The 21,645-nt window shown below is 39.0% G+C and overlaps 1 protein-coding gene across 1 annotated transcript in view; it reads right to left on the minus strand.

The window, feature by feature from the left end:
- Positions 1-21,645, minus strand: part of LOC139965428 (guanine nucleotide-binding protein G(s) subunit alpha-like) — a 79,708-nt gene that overhangs the window by 15,770 nt on the left and 42,293 nt on the right. Inside the window, exons 6-9 of the mRNA XM_071967760.1 lie at positions 19,431-19,485; positions 16,945-17,018; positions 14,015-14,073; positions 6,912-7,032 (exon numbers count right to left, since the gene is read on the minus strand). Of these exons, the coding sequence (XP_071823861.1) occupies positions 6,912-7,032; positions 14,015-14,073; positions 16,945-17,018; positions 19,431-19,485 (309 nt within the window). The remainder of the gene's footprint in view (positions 1-6,911; positions 7,033-14,014; positions 14,074-16,944; positions 17,019-19,430; positions 19,486-21,645) is intronic.

The following is a 21,645-nucleotide window of genomic DNA, read 5'->3' on the forward strand; positions in this document are numbered from 1 at the left end:
AGTAGAAAGTCAAATTCTATTACTAACAAGTTCTATTTCCAATTAAACTTTCTTCAACATGTTAAAAAATTATCTCAAAACAGACCCATAAAGAATTGAAGGAACATTTCAACTGATTCTGAGGATGATGAGTTTCTATTTTAAGAAAAAATTGTTTTACCTCTGGACTTGTTAGGGTGGATTAACTGGGCATAGTTCAACAAGAATTGAGGTGTTAGGCTGTTAGCATTAAAATAAATATTCTGTACCTTCTTACAGTGACAATTTATCCAACAATACAAGACCCATTTATGACACAGATGGGTAGGTGTTCACAGCTAAACCCCAAACAACAATTCCATTCTTTCACTCAGATTTAGTTTTACACCCACGACTAACAGTAACAGCACTTTGGTTGACCCAACAAATAGTTGATATCACAGCCTTACTGGTGAAATGTTTCTTTTTATATTTTCCCCTTCACTACTACTACCAAGTTCTTTATTTAAAACCTAGAACCTTCTTTAGGTCTTTAAATCAATCTACATGATACATCTGAGAGAATACCAGTACTCTATTTAATGACTATGTAACATCCTTGTGACACACATATGACCTCAGTAGTGAAGTGTGGAGGGTCTACTTCAAGTGTTTACCAAATGCATAGTCGCTATCTTTGGAATTTCTGGATTGTTCTATGAATCCGTTTTTCCAGGAACACAAACTTCAGAGTCTCCCGTTCTTGAACTACAAAATGTCACATTTCTTTCTTAACTTCAAAAATATGACTTTTAATGCCATGGTTACCTTGGTGAAATCTCTTTAACTGTGTTAAAGAACTTGTTCATTAATCAAATGAGTTGCCTGTTTTGTTTCTTTTTTTTTGGGGGGGGGGGGAGGGGGGTGGGGGTAAAGTCATTGATTGCATGAAAACATGCAAACCTTCCTTATTCCATCTCCTACAAGAGTCAATCCGTTTTTCAGTGTAGAGCATCTCTTACCAGAGTCAAGCCTTTTTCCACTTTAGTGCATTTAACAGCCGAATCAATCCTTTTCAATCTAGTGCATCTCCTGTCAGAGTCAATCCTTTTTAAATCTAGTGAATACTCCACCAGAGTCAATCCTTTTTTCACTATAGTGCATATAACAGCAGAATCAATCCTTTCTCAATCTAGTGCATCTCCTACCAGAGTCAATCCTTTCTCAATCTAGTGCATCTCCCACCAGAGTCAATACTTTTTCAATCGAGAACATCTACCAGAGTCAATCCCTTTTCACTCTAGTGCACCTCCTACCAGATTCAATCCTTTCTTCACTCTAGTGCTAGTAGTGCATATAACAACATAGTGACTTCCTTTCTCAATCTAGTGCATCTCCCACCAGAGTCAATCCCTTTTTTCAATCTAGTGCATCTCCCACAATTTATATCCTTTTCAAATCTAGTGCTCATCTACCAGAAGTCAATCCCTTTCTCAATTTAGTGAATACTCCACCAGACTCAATCCCTTTCTCAATCTAGTGCATCTGCCACCAGAGTCAATACTTTTTCAATCTAGAACATCTACCAAAGCCAATCCCAATCCTTTTTCACTCTAGTGCACCTCCTACCACATCCAATCATTCCTTCACTCTAGTGCATAAAACAACATAGTCACTTCCTTCCTCAATCTAGTGCACCTCCCACCAGAGTCAATCTTTTTTCAATCTAGAACATCTACCAGAGTCAATCCTTTTTCACTCTAGTGTTGTTACCTCTCTGGTGAAACCATTTCCAGCCAATCACAGGTGCAGTATTATTACTGTAACTTATTTAATATTGACACAAGAGCAACACTGACCAAGCAAATATATGCTCATATCTTTGCATGATAATGTGTGATATGTAACTGTCTTACCTAACTGTAGGATTGGTCTCTGCTGATACAACTAGCCTTAACACTACCACAACCTCTTCAATTTGCCACATTTCCTTCTCTAGGCTATACATTACATGATTTCTTTGTTAAACCCAAGTCCATATCGAGGCCTCCCATTTTTTCCTGTTTTTTGTATTTTCTCTTCTTTCTTTCTTTTTCTTTTTCTTTCCAGTGCTGGTCATGTCAAATGTCAGTGTTATTCAACCAATTTTCTGTGCCCCAGCTTTCATCCTGTTTGCAAGCTCAGAATGCTCTGGATGATAACAACAACCTTAAATTTTAAACAAAGTCACCATGGCAACGGTTCAAGCCAGTCTCTGTTAGCGTTTTTCATTTATGTTCTAACAATCGTTCATAGATGAGCGTTGTTCGATTGAGGCAAGATTTTCCATGGAATTATTGATTTGCAATGAATTTGAATCAGAACAATGAATTCAAAGGGAGTTACTACACTAGCCGAAGTTTCTTTTTTTCTTTTTTTTTTGCAAGGCAATTTCACTCAACCAGCGTGGATATACAGTATCCTGTTTGTACATGTTTGTACCTCACAGGGAACCTACGAGAAACGGATGTGAGTCAAACTGCTCTGTGTAGCTTATTTCCCATTCCACAGAAGGAATGAAACAGAGAGAAACTGGACATGCTTGCCAACAAGTTGTCATCTCATGATGAATAACCACAATATGATGACACTCATTTGCTAAAAAACTTAATAAACGCTTTCATAACTGACTGAAACTCTGTGTCTCCATTACAAATTTAGCTCCACATTGCATACGGCTACATACTCAAGCATTGCTTTATCTTTAATACCAGAGCTTGAGCAGATTTTGAACAACCTTTTTTTTTTTATCAATAAGAAGTTCACAAAACAGTGCAGTTTGCCAGTTCATTTGCTAGATTAGTTAAAATTCAGTTCGCATGATAAAGAAGTTATTTGACATTGATACGGTCGGAAAACCTAGAAGGACGTCTTACTATCCTCTGTTGTAAGCCTTTTTTGTACTAACATGTGGTCAAGTAGTTGTCAACATATGGGGTCTCCAAATAGGTGTTCTAGAGAGGAAGGGAAGGGAGAGAGGGAGAAAGGGAACAGGGAAGGGGAAGAGAGAATAGGAGGGAGGGAGGTGAGGTTTCATCAATTAGAGAAGATAGGAGAGAGAAGGATAGGGAAGGAGAGGGAAAGGAGAGGGAATGGAAGAGAAAGAGGGAGGAACAGTGGGGGAGAGAAGGGAGATTAGAGAGGGACAGGAGAGGGGAAGGAAGAGAAAGAGGGAGGGAGGGGTTAGATTGGGGAGAGAGGGAGATAGGAGAGGCACAGAAGAGGGAAAGGAAGAGAAAGAGGGAGGAACAGTGGGGGAGAGAAGGGAGATTAGAGAGGGACAGGAGAGGGGAAGGAAGAGAAAGAGGGAGGAACAGTGGGGGAGAGAAGGGAGATTAGAGAGGATAGGAGAGGGGAAGGAAGAGAAAGAGGGAGGAACAGTGGGGGGAGAGAAGGGAGATTAGAGAGGATAGGAGAGGGGAAGGAAGAGAAAGAGGGAGGGAGGGGTTAGATTGGGGAGAGAAGGGAGATTAGAGAGGCACAGAAGAGGGAAAGGAAGAGAAAGAAGGTGGTAGCGAGGGGTGAGAAGGGAGATAGGAGAGGGACAGGAGAGGGGAAGGAAGAGAAAGAGGGAGGAACAGTGGGGGAGAGAAGGGAGATTAGAGAGGATAGGAGAGGGGAAGGAAGAGAAAGAGGGAGGAACAGTGGGGGAGAGAAGGGAGATTAGAGAGGGACAGGAGAGGGGAAGGAAGAGAAAGAGGGAGGGAGGGGTTAGATTGGGGAGAGAGGGAGATAGGAGAGGCACAGAAGAGGGAAAGGAAGAGAAAGAGGGAGGAACAGTGGGGGAGAGAAGGGAGATTAGAGAGGGACAGGAGAGGGGAAGGAAGAGAAAGAGGGAGGAACAGTGGGGGAGAGAAGGGAGATTAGAGAGGATAGGAGAGGGGAAGGAAGAGAAAGAGGGAGGAACAGTGGGGGGAGAGAAGGGAGATTAGAGAGGATAGGAGAGGGGAAGGAAGAGAAAGAGGGAGGGAGGGGTTAGATTGGGGAGAGAAGGGAGATTAGAGAGGCACAGAAGAGGGAAAGGAAGAGAAAGAAGGTGGTAGCGAGGGGTGAGAAGGGAGATAGGAGAGGGACAGGAGAGGGGAAGGAAGAGAAAGAGGGAGGGAGGGGTTAGATTGGGGAGAGAGGGAGATAGGAGAGGCACAGAAGAGGGAAAGGAAGAGAAAGAAGGTGGTAGCGAGGGGTGAGAAGGGAGATAGGAGAGGGACAGGAGAGGGAAAGGAAGAGAAAGAGGGAGGGAGGGGTTAGATTGGGGAGAGAGGGAGATAGGAGAGGCACAGAAGAGGGAAAGGAAGAGAAAGAAGGTGGTAGCGGAGGTGAGAAGGGAGATAGGAGAGGGACAGGAGAGGGAAAGGAAGAGAAAGAGGGATGGAGGGAGGGGAGGTTAGAGTTGGGAGAGAAGGGAGATAGGAGAGGGTATGGAGAGAAGAGAGGAATGAGAGAACTGTTGTCAAGTGTTAGTATTTAATTTTGTATTTTTCCATATATATTTATCCACTGGACATTAAAAGTCTGTCAACAAAACCACTCTCTAAGTACCTGTAGGCAAATTTCATTCAAATTGCAACAATTTGGTTAAATTGTAATTCAGACTTGGGAGAATCAAACCACCATTTTTTTTTATGACTGTTTTATCAACTGTAAGAAGAAGACCACATTCCATTCTCAGAGCATGAGAAAGTATCTCAATTTTAATAACAAAACTTTGGAGAATTGACAAAGGAGCTCCAGGTAATATGACAGATACCCACCCTAGAGGGCAAAAAGGATGATTGTTTGTGATCAAAAATTAAATTATGTGTTGCAACTCGTGACATGTACAACCCCAATGTCCTCTCTCTCTCCAAACACATATCTTCATCATCTTACTTACATCTTTACATCTTCAATCACACAACCCACTAAAAATGAGGACAGATGAATGCTATACAACATTGTATTGGCTGTTAACTTTTGGTTGTAAATTATCACCCAGTGATGCACCACTCTTGGTTTCATCAATGTTTGCCCTAGCAACCCTATTATTAGGCCCAGATAACTAGTTTCAGCAGGCACAAATCTCTCATAAACACAGTGCCCTCGTTTTTTTAAGTGTGACAGCGACCTACATTTCGTGGTTAGAAGCGGAATGAGGTAAACAGATCATTTACAATCAAGTCTGTTGCCACTCCTGCTCATAAAAAGAGTAGTTCTCTTAATGACAGAACATTATGGAATAGGTTTCTTAAATGTGTATGTGTGGTCATGAGAAATTGCCTTCTCATACACATCTCTCACCCTCACCATTCCTAGCATCTGTTTGTGTTGTTTTTTGTCTTTGTATGCCAGTGATACACTTTCATTTCCAACCGACCGAACCGAATCCCATCTTCTTGAATCTCACGGTTGGAAAGCACTGCCCACTAAATTGAGAAGCCACCATCAAGAAGAACAGCATTGAGGGTATATTCTACAGTACATTCACTTGCTGATAATTTTATCAGCCATTTTTGCTGTTTTGGCCTTTTTTCTGTTGTATTCAATCCGTAACTATTGGAAAGTCAAAGTTGAATTTAATTGTAGACTGGTTGACATACATCATCTGCAGACTCTGAAGCTATGCTATGGCTCAACTACCTAGTAGATAGTCTCATATGTTAATGGGTGACCAGAGACACAGTAGGATGAAAAGCAGAAATTTTGGGCTAGAGCGTGTCTCATTATACGTACAGATGTTACACATGGGAGCGCATTATTAATTTCACAGTTTATGATCTGGAACATACATTATATAGAAGCCACTCAAGTCATGCAATTGCACCCAATTAAGTTTTCAACAAACATTAAAACACACCAGAATCAGACTTAAAAAATGCTAAACCAGACTATAGTTTTGCTTTCCCCTGCAAAGACAGCCCAACAAGGTGACTAAATTTTCACAGATTTCACTTAATCTAGATGATTGAGACGGACAATGCAGTAATTTTTTTACAGTAATCAAGCCTTTATGTTCAAAGCATCTGGACATATTTAATAATGATATTTACAAAATCATATTCCAAATTTCCGCAGACAAACTCTTGTAATGGAAAGGATGAAAGTATTGTCTCTTGCCCCCCCCCCCCCAAAGATAGCTGTAGAATTGGCTTTAACGGTCATGCCAGTAGTACTGCAGGCTAGACCTACAGTAGGACACACCCCACATTGAAAGCTTTATCGGCCAGGGAGAAGTGCAGCTTCTTTCTCCTTGCTGTCAAGAGCTTTTGACATCTGGTGTTAGATTACTACCAAATGATGCTACCAAGATATTATATGAGGGTATAATTCAACTGGCACATACCAACCAGAAAGTTAAATTTTTTTGGAAAAGCAAGGTTTTTGGCTACCACAGGATTCGAACCATGCAATGACCTCCCTGATAACACTCTGTGTGTCTTCCAAAACATAGGGCTCTATCCGACCGACCCGCAGTGGGCGACCTCGGGTCGGTGTGACTCCCCAGGGTCCACATCCAATGGTCCACATCCTGTACCAGCAACAATAAATGACCCTGCTCTTTCAAAAGACATCACATGCACATGCGTATTTTGTAACTGGTGATGCAAACATTGCCTTTATGCGGTCTGTGGAGCATTTGTATTCCAGACATAACAGACAAGGATTGTGTCTGGAACAACTGGCTAGCTGTGTGCATCTCAGATTGCCAACGAAGAAGATTATGCTAGGATGGAAATACCCTCTAAATTAAAACATATCTACCAACACACAAGCTTAATATTTAAGCAGTTTGTTAACATCTCCTCCCCCACAACCCTCCCCACTACCTTCCCACCTCCCCCCACCCCCAATATCTCCCCATTCTCTCTGTCACTGCCAGCAATCTATCTTAGATAATATATATTCAACCTCAACATGTACACTAACTGCCACAGTACCTATTGTTCCAGATACTTCGGAAGAGTTCCAAGGATTCCCTCAGTCTGTTTTGTGTAGAGTCTTCCCGCAGTACCAAATTGTAACTACTGCACGCAACCACAAAGATGATGGCTGTTACATCTGCGAGAGATGGAAAGAATGGATTAAATGAAGGCATTTAATGTATTGAACAGAGCGCCAGCTATGGTTCAAGCAATAAAGCAACAAGGATTCTAAACTGGCTTCAAGGGTATAAGCTAAAGACGTCGCTCACCGGCATCTCTATATCTACGTTTTCTATTCAAGAACAACAAACTAAATACGATGCAGCGACCCACGGCACAGGATACCTTTTACAAAAAATTCCAGAACCAGTCCAAAAGAAGGAAACTATGACAGTACTTATCACTTTCTCCACCCCTTCCAATTTCTATGATTTCAAACAATTCTTGTAGGAGAGTATAGTATGCGACCCATCAAAAATGGAAAATTTGAAATTTTAAACATTGGCAAAACAAAAGTGAGTTTGAACTGAACCCCAAGGAAACTTTTGAAGTAAACTTTTAGATCTAGAAATCAAAACTCCCTATTTCCCTTTCCTTACCTGACCCTTTCTACTCATATTCTTTGCCTGTCAAACTTTTCCCCTCTCCCTTTCAACACATCCTCATTCCTAACACACTATCCATTATTAAGTTAATGTAGCAGATGAATGATGATGGGCTCAATGTTCATCACCTGATATTTTCTTCTTTCCCCTCAAGAGTGTAGATTTCACTCTTTAAGTCTATCCTACGTGATGAAAAGCATATGTCCGCTGTTTCTGTAACACACCTAATCCCCTTTTTTCTTCTTTCTTTCTTTCTTTGTCTCTTTCTTTCTATCTACAAACTACCTCTGCTAAAAATAGCTCAATTTCCTGCATTGTTTACTATAAATAACTAATGACACTAGGCTTAACTTCCTGATCTATCTATCTATATATAGCTATATATCTATATATATATATATATTATATATATGTACATAAATATATTATATATATGTACATATATATATGTAAATATATATATATTATATATATATATATATATATAGATATATAGATATATATAAATATATAAAAATATATATATATATATATATATATATATATATATCTATGTATATAATGTGTGCGTTTACATCTGTCATATATACTGCGCTCCGTCGGTCGAGACCATTATTCAAGAAGATAAGATTACAGCGCCAGGTTGATATCGTGCAAACCAGAAACGTGACTCCTACAGATCTGGCTGCGTCCAGGTTCCGAGTGATAATATGTATAATTAATGTACCTCGATCGAGGCAACATTTTAGTACCAACTCTTTTCCTGTTTTTTTATTTTTATTGAAAGGATTTTCCTAAAAAACCTACCAGACTTGCAAAGTGCATGGGATTCCTTCCCATACATTTGAAGCAATGTTTGGGGGACTGTACTGTAATTGGTTTGATGATTGTTATAATTAATTAACCCGTCCCGTTATTAATGAGAGAATATAAGTTGGCAGCTATGCGACTGGACGACCAACGGTCGGCCTCTTTATCCAAAGTTATAATCCAGGTTTTGCTGAGTCATAAACCACCCATGAAAATGATGTAACAGCCATTTCGCATAAATCACTAAGAACGCAACTCAACGCATCACTTGTATCATAGGCAGAGTGGCCAGTTTGGCATTTCAAAATGACAAAAAAAAAATGGCAAATCTTGCCTTTTTTATTCAAATTTCACTGGCTGGAGTAAAATGAAATGTTCAGACAAAACAGCATTTATCATTTTTGTTTTTTTTAATGGCCTACCATTAAGAGAACTAATAGCTGAAATGTTTAAATTTCCTCCAATGAAGAACATTGATTTCAAACATTGCATTGTGTACAGTCCTACTCAAGGTTGCACATAGGCCTATGCGTTGGTAAACACATCAGAATTGTTTGACCACGTTTCCCTCCATAATGTTCAGATAAGAGCCCCCCTCCTCCCCCCCCCCAATTGCAACGAATTACAAACCAACATGTAAATCTTGTCCAGGGTCAATTGTCATAGCTTAAAATGCAAATTAATATTTGCCATTTTTTTCACCCAATCTGGCCAATTGCATCACAGAGAAAAGTGACAATAGGTGGTTCAAAGGAGGCAGATTGTCCCATATTTAAAAGTGATGTGTTTGCAGGTTCTCTAAAACAATAAATGTATCCAGTTTAAACATGGATTTCAAAATTGACAGAAGTTACTTTGTTTTCTTCAATTATCCAACTTACATGGAAGGGGAGGGGAGGGAGGAAGAGGGGGAGGGATGAAGGAGGAAGACCGTTTCCAATGGAAATGGCCACTTCTCTTTCATTTCACAGAAATGCAAAAGTAAAACATACTAAAGAAGCAACACCATCTTTTCCCAGCTCCTCCATGATGCTAACCTCACAATAGTTGGCGCTATACTTATAAACCAACTTATTTTACTTTGCTACATATATATATACTTAATCGTACGTTTTTTCCAACTGCTTTGGTTGATTTATATGAATCAGTTTTGGCTCTATCTCCACTTTGCCCCTCACTCCCCCCCCCCTCCACCCCACCACACACACCAGTGCTTCATCATTCATTCTCTCATCAGTCATTCCTACTTAGTCTGCATTCAGAGCACCCTTTCAATAACCTCCGTGTCTGCCTGATGATAAATTACCAATCTCAGCGTGTTTCACTCTCAACATTTCCATCATAATAATTACAATTATCACTTCCCAGCTCTCAACTTTCACCCACATTTTCGGATTTCAGCTTCTCTGATTATTTTCTCATTTAAAACTTGTTTCCAGTTATAAACCCTCCCCCCCCCCACCCCTCTTCTAATTTGGGCCTTTTCCTTCATCACTCATGTTATCCCTGGTCTTTCTGCTACCCTTTCCGAGTAAGTGCTTCCATTCTCCCCAGGTACACCTGCATTATCTCTCCCCGTCCATTGCAGCTAAAACCCTATCAATGCATGACATGCATCTAGGGGTCCCTCCCCCCCCCCTTTCTGTGTTTACCCTAATGATGCAAACATTGAAGTGGTTCGTCTGTTAACCAGCACTGCCAGTGTGAAAGTACAAACGAGGAAGAAGAAGAATGGAGCCCGACAAGCCTTGTGTGATAAAATGCTAAATTTAGCTCGGCAAGAGTTATAATTAGCGAATACAGTTATCATGAAAAGTGATATCGAAACTGTAATGCTGGTAGTGCCACTTGTATCGTTAAAGAGGGATTCTAAAAATAGTCCAGGAACTTAAAACCTCAAGGATTCATTCCACCGCTTGCCTGGGACAGAGAATTTACTTCTTTTTTTTCTCTCTTTTTTTTTGGGCAGGAATTTTTTTTCAAACCAAAGATATGGAGCTTTTCAGAGGTCACAAGATTAAATCCTTGAAAGTGCAGAAAATTGCAAGGCAGATAGAGAGAGAGAGAGATAGCAAGAGATTTGTGATTATGGAAGTAGAGAATGTTAAAGAGAATAGTCAAAATACTGTGTTTATATGTAAAACAAGTTGAAATGGGCATACAGGACAGGTTGAACAGAAAGGGGCTACACTTAACAATGCACAAAACGTTATTACATTAAAGTAATTGCCATATGGGAGAGATGGCCAAGGAGAGTTAGTAGTGGGGAAGGGGTGAGGGGTAATGGGTGTATGACCTTTTTTTTACTGCTTGAAATCAATTTATGTTGTCTAAAGATTTCATTTTACAATTACTCAGAGAAGATTTTATCTTAGTGTTTCGTTGTAGGGATGCATGGGTCAGAAATGAAATTCCTGTTGTTGTAGTGAGGGGGGGGGGCTATCACATACTTTTGTAGTTGGTACAGGGGGAGGGCAATTTTAAAACAGAAACGTTTGAGCAAATGAAGAAATTGAGATATTATGAATAAATAGCTACACGTGAAGGGATGTTTACATCAAACATTTGAGACATCATTTCCTCTGTACTTGAAAGAGATCAAGTAAACTCATAACAGTTTATATCAGCTAAAGTGTTGGATGTTTAGACAAAACCAATATTGCTTCCACCATCAGCTAGTGTTACTTTTCTGGAAAGTACTGAGCAAATTTTGAAGAATTTTTCTTTTTTAGTTGTCACTCAGGAAACCCAGGTCTTGCTTTTTGGTTGTCGAAATCTAATTGGAATAACCAATATGTACAATGTAGGAGGAGGGATATTTAACTTTGGTGAATAGCTTTGGGCCAGTAAAACTCCCCTTCGAGTGAATCATAGGCCTACCACTATTTTTGCAAACTAGTCGTCCACAGGATGACCTTTAAAGGTTATGCACTATGGACGTACAAACAGAAATTTGGGTCGTCTCGGATAACCGGATGACCACTATGAATTTCGCTTTTTGCTAGTACTACCAAATGTACCTACAGACTGGTTAGAAGACTATATTGGCAAAATTCGGTGAATTAGTGAATTTGGAATACAATTTTTGTTATTGAATACACAAATGTCACTGTACACAACCTTAATGGCTTATTAGTACAGTAACATTAAACTACAGCTGAATGTGGACGTTGGTAGATCACATATTTCATTCAAGTCTGTTTTACTTGACAGTTTCTTCCTGCCATCCTCACCAATTCCCTCCCCCCCCCCCCTCCTTCTCCATACTCGCCTCTAAGCTGAATCTCCAACATATGAGGCCAAAATACCCCTATCCCCCTCCCTCAGCTCTGTCCTTTTTTCTGGGTCGAGGGACATTACAGCTATAAGCACAAAATGGATTAACCGGTAGGACTGTCGCAAGTTGTTTCCTACTTTGAGACATATTTCAAATATAGCTTTAACCTCTGTTAAATCAGAAAGCCATCTGACTACTCCACACCAGAAACAAACAGATCTCCATCAGTGTTTTCTCTCGTTTCAAGATGTAGGTCAATCTGCTGAAATACTAACTTAATTTTTCGGCCACAATGCAACTGCCAATGGTATCATTCTGGTGGTTTGGAATGCCCGTTGAATTCTGAGTCAGTGAATGAGCTAGAAAAACATAGGCAGGGAGAGCAGTAGCCTCACGTGGATAGTAGTTTAGAACATGCGTGTTTAGGTGAATGGCCATCACATAGCAAGTTTGACATAATTTCTATCAGGGCTGCTGTACATTGCATCCTTCTTATCTACTGTTAGAAATTGTGGAATCCATTTTCAATTCTTATGACTGCATCGTCTCTTTTGTTATACCATTGGAGAGACCTGAAGAATGCACTTGATCGAATATTTTAAATAAATCTCGAAAGAGGAAAGAAATATTGCATAGAAAGGTGAATGTATGGTACAGGGTTTAGAGTCTACCACCTCCCCTCACTCCCCCCCCCCATTCCCCTCCCCACGATTCCAACAATCATTACAGATCCGTTCTCTGGACTCATTAACCAGAAAGATGATCCCTTGCCATGTGTTACATAAGAACACTTACTCCAACACTGCACACAAGAATTTCAAATTGTGTTCGTCGTCAACTTAAAGCGATCAGCATGTCTCCTGCACTAATCATGTGGACCTCTATACAAATTATACAGTGTCTCCATACTAATTATGAAAGATTATTTCAGCAGTTACATACCATAGCTTTCTAAAGTTTTCAGAACACTGACCTGTCCCTGACCTCAAATGACCATTGATATTCATTCCTTCATTTCATTCATTTATTAAACACGAGTATAAATAGCAAATATTTATGAAAAAGGGAGTTCAAAGATCTATCAAATATCATAAAGAAAACAGAATGTGATAAAACAATTTAGATTTATACATATAAATAGTAAGTAAGATTTTTAAATGGTCAACATATAAAATGAATAAACAATGAACTACACAGGCAACCCTACCAGTCGATCTACATAACAAGTATTTTAGTCACTTTGCTCGTTTGATACATGTATCTGTTCAGAGAGTCTCTGAATACTCACTGAAAAGAGATGGTGTGACAAAGTATTTGCAGCGGTACATCCTTGATAACCACACAGACAGGACACCAAATGTGATGATGGTGTTTGTTATCACTTGACCTGACCTGACCTGACCTTGGGCAATGACATGGACATGGTATAGCTGGCATCACGAAATGGGTGCCGCTATCCATGTCCTTGAAAGTCAACTGTTAATACAGTAGGTTGCTTTAATACAACTAATTACTGCCGCCAGTGAAACTCTTAAATTTCATCCTGTTCTTGGATTCTTGGAATTCAATGTTTACAAGCGAAAATTTTAAAACTCATATCTGGGTTCATCCAACTGTCAGCTATAAACAAATTTACCTCCCCGTGAAACTGTCAGGGACACGCCTGTGCCTTCCTGTGAGTTTGTAGACATGTGGTTAAGTAGCATAATGCAATTTTAAAGCCAACCTTTCAAAGGTTCACCGATGCAGATGGAGTTTACGGCAGGTGGTTGAACATTTGCAGTCGCTTGAAATATATGTTAAATGAGAAGCTAGGGTTCCTATAGTCTGCAGCTAAACATGCATCAATCAGCCTAGACCTACCACACTGTAATAGCAGAGGGAAAGAACCCAAACGAACAGTCTTAGTGGCCTTTCATTTGAATACACTCAATATCTTAATAATAATAATTCTTTATAATCGGCAGTTATATATACGACGCTTAAGCCACCACGAACGTGGGAGAAACCCTGCAAGGGCTTATGGATTACAGCTTACACGTCAGGTGGCTTCCGATTAAACTCAAATTTCTTTTCTTTTTCAATTTAAAGAGTCATTTCAGATGGGAAAACCGTAGATTGCTCTAAAAATCCACCTTACTATGACCCGGCCGGGTATCGAATCCGGAACCCACAACCGCCCGATTGCTAAGTCGATTGCAAAGCTGATTGCTACTCCCTTCTTCTGGAGTACTATACATAAAGGTTTGAACAGATTTGATTATTTAATTGCTTCGCTTGTTTTCTCTGTAATTAATTTACCATATATTTTTCTTGTTGGCAACTATAAGTAGACTCAGTTTCAAAATAAAACCTGACCCTCGATCTGCACATTCTTGCAATAGTTGAAAGAATGACTGAGCCAATATTTAAGCTTTGCATCTTACCATTGAAGCACTGTATCCATTTTCTCCTTTCGTCCCTCTGTCCTCCTACATCAAACATGCTGATAGGGAAAAGAAAAATTAGAAAAGAAAGGTTGACATGGAAAATATGGGTAAATCTGTGAACTTTATGGTAAAAATTAAGGGCTTGAATCCTCAGCACACATGTGTAATGCAATGCAGGGGGTTTTGGTAGCTTTTAAAACTAGATCTGCATCCGAGCTCCTGCTCGGGATCAAATCCTCTGCTCGAGATCAACGTTGTAGTGTAAATACAGATCGGATCCGAATCTGATCCCACCAATTTAGATCCTGGGAAGGGGGGCGGATCAGACCCCGAGCACGAGATCACGCTTGTAGTGCGAATGCTCTTGGATCAACGGTGACCCGAGGTCATCAGAGTGACCTTGACATTATGAGACCGCTGACTTCCTTGCAGGAATGTCACAGTGCAGCAGCGTGCGTAGTGCTACAAATATAAAAGGTGTGTAGAGTGAAGTACTGCAGCCTGGAAGCCACTACTGCTTAAGCACTCGCAGTGCACAGGGAGGGTCAGAGTACGATCTAAGTGTAAATGTACCCTGATCAAGGCATGTTATTGTTGATCGGTAATGTGATCTACTGATGCGCGTCTAAGTGTAAAAGCTACCTCACTGGCAATGAAACATGGACAACAACAATAACAGGAAGCCACACTCAATTTCTGGGTATTTCTTCAAGGCCTTTTTTTGCCAAGGGAGGGGAATAACCTATTGTTCATATATTTTGGAGCCATTTTGCAGATTATGAATTTTGTTTTTTGCACTGCCCAACCCTAAGCTACATTTCATTACGTTCAATAAAACAGAGTTTCTTCCTTTCTTTTCTTCTATTTCCTGCAAAATACTGAACGTCCTTTACAGCCAAATACGTAGTGATGATTATAACTATACTCGACCGTAATCCCAGATTTGTATGGACAGCGAGCTCTGAGCCAGCACTGTTCCTTTGGGGGATGTTGTTGCTCTCTATCAACATAAACACTACAAGATCTGTTGCCCCTTATATAGAACTTCAGCCAAACCAGAAACAAAAGTCCAGCTATGCAGTGCAGATGAATATGCTAGCATTACAATACAATGACAGCCAGCCATGTTGTTTAACTGCATTGTACCATCTCTCCCACCAAGACCCAGGGATGCCTCATTAGGGAAAGAGGCAACCAAAATAAACCCTCAAAAAAAAAGGAGGGAAAAAAAAAGAAGAAATTTGGCGATGAACCTTGTCAAATATTTTTTTTCCACGATTAGTATTGGGTATGGCGCAACCTAACATGGTGTCTGAGAATGCAAGTCTAGAGGCTTCTGCACCTGAAACACTATCACCCTGAGTACTAACTACAAGACCGTGTGTCACATCTAGCTAATAACAGTCTATATTTAGATTCAGTTGCCATTTGTGCATTTCTCTGGGGAGTTCCTCCATCTCCAATGATCATTAAATCAACCAGAGGAAGAAGAAGGAGAAGAAGAAGGGAAAAAGAAAAAAAAAAGAAGGAAGAAGCCGGTTGATCGCTTGCAGCTCTCCCCCCAACACAGGAAGACTTGGGAGAATTGGGTGGGAAACGGTTCGTAGGTGTAATGATTCCTCTCTCTGGAATGGTCGCACACGGTGCCATGGCAATTTGTAAACACTGTAAGCAATTACTAAACATGATTCTCCACATGATGATAAACACTGTGGAATAAAGACTCTATTAGTTGATTGCAGCAGTCCAAAAGGCCTCCTCCTTACACAACACTGCCAACTTCCAACCAGAGTTGAAAAACTCTCCCTAGCAGTCACTTGCCATGTAGAAAGGGAAAATGGATCACTTGCTGCATCGCTGACAAAGCATGTTCGCTTTGGTTAATTATGTCAGGAAACCTAGGCAAAGTGCTTTTCTTAGAAACAGTGCTTGTGCTGATGTTATGAAATCCAAAGTCAAAGATGATTATCTGTTTATAGCATTTTAGGTTTTTCAGATATTGACCTCTGTTGACCAAAATTTGCCCTCTGAAGTTCCTATCAATTGACAGAAAAAAAAATATCTTGCTCACATAGAGTTTTGTCAAGCTCCATCATTTTTATATAAAAGGAAGAAAAAAACCTGTTATAATCTTCTTAGTTTGATCTTTGATGACCTCAACTGAACTTTGACCTCCACACAAAAACATTTTGGGTTTATGCATTCTTTACAGATGAACTACGTACATGCTAAAACCATCAGATTTGCTAGATCTAGCCATTTCAGGTTAAAGGTTTATGTTATCTGGTTCTCACCTCTGTTTACCTCAACTAACCTTTGACCTCCACATAGCTGAGACTGTTTGCACATCTCAAGGCAAACCTACCCTTACATCCTAAGAACATATAATCTTATGTTCAGCAGGTTCAAACCAAGTCAGGTCACATTAACCTAATTTTTTTTCCTTTAAAAGATCTTTTTTGTTTCCTATAAGTTTCTTCTTTCTGAGGCATCCATTGTTTCAATGAGTTATCTACATTTGCCGTTATAATAATACTAACAATTAATTATGGGTAATCTGCACCAACTGTTCTGAATTTTTCCTCACATGCAGCAGAATTTTTTTTTTTTTTTCATTGTTGAAAGACCGATTTTCTTCTCCTAATTATTCTTTTAAAGATAAAACACACCCTGAGTGCCTTCATCATGGGACTTGTCATGTACAATCGGTCACTGTCGTCGATGCGAAGGTCAGCTCGGAGTTTATCTATTCCACAATCTTGGGTCTCTCCTCCTACCCTCCCACCTCTCTTAACTTCCTCCCCTCTTCTCTTCTTACACCCCAAAAACCCCTTCACTATCCATCTTCACAATAAACTGATTTCAAATGTTATTTAATTAAAACCCTTTTATTTTCATCTTATTTTAACAGTTTTTCTGATACTTACTGAAAGTTTACTTTGTCAACTTGGAATTTGGTTTCAAAGATACCTGACGTTAACACTCTGCATCGGAGAATGTCCTGAGAAAAGAGAAGGGGAAAGAGAAAATCTTATACTTGCTTCCTTTCCATACGATTAAAAGTTTTAAGAAATGTTGCTACACTTTCTTATCGGTCAGTCGGGGGGCGACTTCCACGACAAGGGTACCAAGGTCACTTTCCAAAGTGGACTACGGATCTTCATCTCTTTTCTTGGTAATCTGTTTGGGATTAATACGATTGAAAGGGAAATCCACAATGCTAGGGTAGGTGATTTACATTGGAACAAACCCAAGAAAGTAGAATACACCAGATGATTTCAGCCATTTCCCTTTTCTTTTCTTTATGCTCCCTTTTACTCTTAGCAAATCTTGCCAATCTTCTTATCCCCTACACCTACAGTACCTCTCATATTTTAGTTATTATTCAGACTGACATCAATACATTTTGAAGATTGCAAATGTAACATTTGGGGATTGGTGCAGTTTCTGCGAGACTGGAAAACCCTAACTTCTCAACCGTGCATGTCACTTTCTCTCCTTCTTACTATGCATTATTCGGCTCTCTTCCACTTTTACCAAACCATGCAATCTCGTCTGACATTTTCGGTACCCACGGAAGGTGCAAACACAATTCATCAGTCCCATGTTACTAAAAATATCAACAGTCAAACACGCTTACTTGGGAACTGCAAACTTATTAACCATTGCCATAAAACAAACAAAAACAAACAAAAACACACAAAAATATGCAGAAAAGGTGTATTAAGGGTGTACCCGATAAATGTACTGTAGTCGAAAGGGTTTACAGTGGCGGGTTGAGTAAGATTGACAAGAGGTGGTTAAAATTAGTTTACAAAATTTCTTGAGCAAATATTTCAAGGCAGACACAACAGTTGACGAATTCCACCACTTAATACATTCTTGGAGTCAATGTACTGTGTAACACTCCCAGACATTCTGGAGGTACAATGTTTTTCTATTTTTTAACAAAATTTGTCTTTCTATTTTTGTCAAATAGAAATCAGCTCTCCTGCTGAGATCATGTCACTCACTATTATGTTGCCAGATGCCTCATAATATTTATACCATTTCAAAACTTTAAACATTCACACCCTTGACAAATTCACATGTATTGAAATGTGATTTTCATCTTATGATTTAAAGAAAAACAAAGAAACTTTTGCTGCATTTTTTCCTACTGCCTCTCTCTGTCTCTCTTCTTTCTCCTCCCCCCCCCCCCCTTCTACCCCAAAAAAAACAAATTTGTTAGATCTGTTACTTGGGACTGTGTGGCTAAAAATAATCTTTTAGATTAGCATAGAAACGGGCTGAGTTATGAAGTATTTTATCATGTTGTTTCTTCAGGCAAACTAATTTTTGTCAGTGGGGTTAACCAAAGGACAAATTTGGTCTCCCATCAAGATCAATAAATAGTGGGACAGTCTGACTCACGAAGGTTTTTAAGCATCAAACTCAAGAAAGTGCAAAACTTGTACGCTGGGAAGTTTGGTCTTCCTCGGACAAGGGACTTTTGTCTCCTCAGACTACTGAAACAATGAGTTCCATTAGCCATGCTGCTGAATATTCATTTGCAGCATATATTCATTTGCAATGAATATAGGTTTGCAACATGAATATTCATTTGCAGCATGAATATTCATTTGCACCATGAATATTCATTCGTAGCATGAATATTAATTTGCAAAGCTTGAAACTCATGACCACAGAAATGGCAATAATTGATGACTGGTTATATCAGTGTTCTCACCCTTTCTTGGAAAATTTACATGAAATTTTCCATTCGCTAAAGAAAGAATAACCAAAAACGTTCAATTACCTTACTCACATTCAGAACATGAGATTAGGGTCAATTTTTGGAAGCAGAGAAATGTCAACTCATATAGAAACAATGGAAGAAAATTGTACTATTTTTCCATGACTTTCGATTACTTTGTACTCCCTTCCATGATTTTTCCAGGCTTAAAATATTGATTTTAAATTTCCATGACTTCCAACATTTTCCATGACTATGGGAACCCCTGTTGTATATGTTTGAACCAGCTTTATAATATGACTTTGGTCATTGTACCATTTTGTTCTTGTTAACCACAACACAATAAATGGGCTTGGGAAGATTCACTGCAACTATTGAGTAATAAAATATTTGTAAATTTTGGACTGTTCTTTTGACTGTGTCAGAAATACAAGAATTTTGAAATAAAACCATTCCAGCTATCAGATGTGAATTAAAGCAATCGATTGGTAATGAAAATCTGTGAGAGTTTCCAAAAATAGTGACCAACTAATAAAGATTGGTTCTGGCTAGTACTAGCAACAATGAGAAACATCGGTTAAGATAAAGAATTTTAACCATTTTTTCCAACCAAAACGTGCTGTAACAACAAACTTGACTAGATTCCTCTACGCATGTAGAAATAACACAAGATCTTACCTGTTCTGAGGGACTATAATTAGGTTCTCGTACTGTTTCTACTCTATCTAAAAAACTGTGAAAGAGAAAGAGAAGATAAAAGAAGTTAATGACGGTAATGTTATACAGTATTATAAAAATAAATATACACAATTTGCAAAATTTGCAAAAAAGCTCTAAAAATACCCAAGACTGACAGGTTTGGGTGTACTTTTTGTGAAGCGCCAGAGCTAAACTGTTACCAGTGTTTGTAGGTAACGTAGGTACTGTAGATAGGATGGAGACAGGTAAAGAGAAAAGTGCAGCAAATCTATTTATATCTATAGATATCTTTAACATTACAACAATTACTGGTAGTTAAAACATATTGTATTTCAACCGCAGCTTTCAACCATAGCTTTCAACAAGCAGAACCTCAATACTGCAAAATCCCCAGGTTCCAACATGAGAGTTCAATTCTGGGCTTTTCTTTTCTTTTTTGGCGTGGATGGGGTCAAACCTTTGAAGTAATTTGTACTATCTACTATTCTAACATGCTGCAGTTCTCATTCATTATAAGCAATGCAACTGTATACGTGATGTCTTACACAACTATGAAACCTCTCTGCTGGAGAGTTAAAGCAAGATCGTCACAATTTGGTTATGGTATCGGATAAAAAGTACATTTTTGAATGAATCGCTTTAGCCTTTGGGTAGCCGTTTCAAAGGTTAACAAATTTTTGTTCTTCATAAAATACTGACGACAATCGTCTTCGGTTCTATTTTAAAAATGGCTGCAACACATGTTTGCACAGATCTGTGTATGTATTATTTTGCCCATATTGCATAGATATTTTACTATTCATTATTAATTATTCCCTGCATGCATTTATAGAAAGAACATGTATACATAATGCCCATAAAACACACAAAGTTCATTGCTCTTGGCTCACCAGACAAGGATCAGAAGTGCAACATTTAAAATTATCATTTTAACAGCCCGGGATAACTCAGTGTTCAAGTTTTGACATAGCAGTTCTGAAGGCTCTTACAATACTATGATTGCTGTGTACAGAAATCTTTGCACTTGTATACATGTATAGCAGTTTGACCATTTTGCATAGCATTTTGACCATTTTGCATAGCAATTTGACCATTTTGCAAAACTATATACAGGATAAAATTTTTCTCTGTTTTGTGTACACTAGTACTGCTTACTCTAAGCCAATGAGGCCAAGCACATGTATAGGTTATACCTCCATTTACTGCAAATTACTATATACAATATATGTATGAGTCTGCAGAGCGTCGTATATCAAATTCAATTTTTAACAAAAAATTATATATATGAATAGCTGCCATTTGCGAGTCTTTGGAGAAGCCCTGGTTCTTGTAACCGTAATTCATATTAAATTATCACAAAGGGGTTTGTCAGTGTCTAACAATGCATAATGAGAAATGCACTCCCGGATGATTAACTTGATTATAGTTGACCAGGTATAGTCCATATATACACAGACCGCAATATATAGACGTTCATATCGTGACATGACATTTTCGGCATCTGATAAAAAAAATCTAATTACATCAGCGAAGAAATATTCATGGATTCAAAATATTCGTTAAAGAGTTTAAAAATATCTCAGTATCATGAAAGTTGTAGATTGGTTATGCTGTACTTCTGGCCAGCTTTGCATAAACGAATCAGTGGGCAGGCTCGAAGCTGCATTGATCAAACAACTTTCACGAACCTTCTAAAACAGAAAGAAGATGGTGGGAGGGAGGAAGGTGGGAGAATGAGTGTTATTTAAGCTAATAAGTACACCACTTCCCCCATCCCTACTTTCATCCCCCTTCCTGTTAGCCACACAATACTCTCCATAGGTATATATCACATGAAAATTTTGTCAACAATATGATAATTGCGGACATCTTGCCTGTTGTGTGTTAGCTTCATAGTGCTGTTTTCGAAAGGATAGGATTTACAGGTAGGACCCATGGCAGTACAGTAGGTTCAACAGAATATGACCATTAGTCAAAGGTTACAGATAACAAACTAATATTGCAGGTAAGGTCCAATACTCTGACGGACAAACAAACCAACAAAATGTATAGGGTACAAGTAACAATTTTTTTTTGGGGGGGGGGGGAGAGTTAATGTTGAGCAATCAATCCCAATTTTTACTATGATACCCTGGAAAGCTCCAATAAGATAATAAATAGGCTTTGTATACCTGTACTGCTACATGACCAGGTA

Source organism: Apostichopus japonicus, chromosome 3 (genome assembly GCF_037975245.1).
Source record: "Apostichopus japonicus isolate 1M-3 chromosome 3, ASM3797524v1, whole genome shotgun sequence".
NCBI lineage: Eukaryota > Metazoa > Echinodermata > Holothuroidea > Aspidochirotida > Stichopodidae > Apostichopus > Apostichopus japonicus.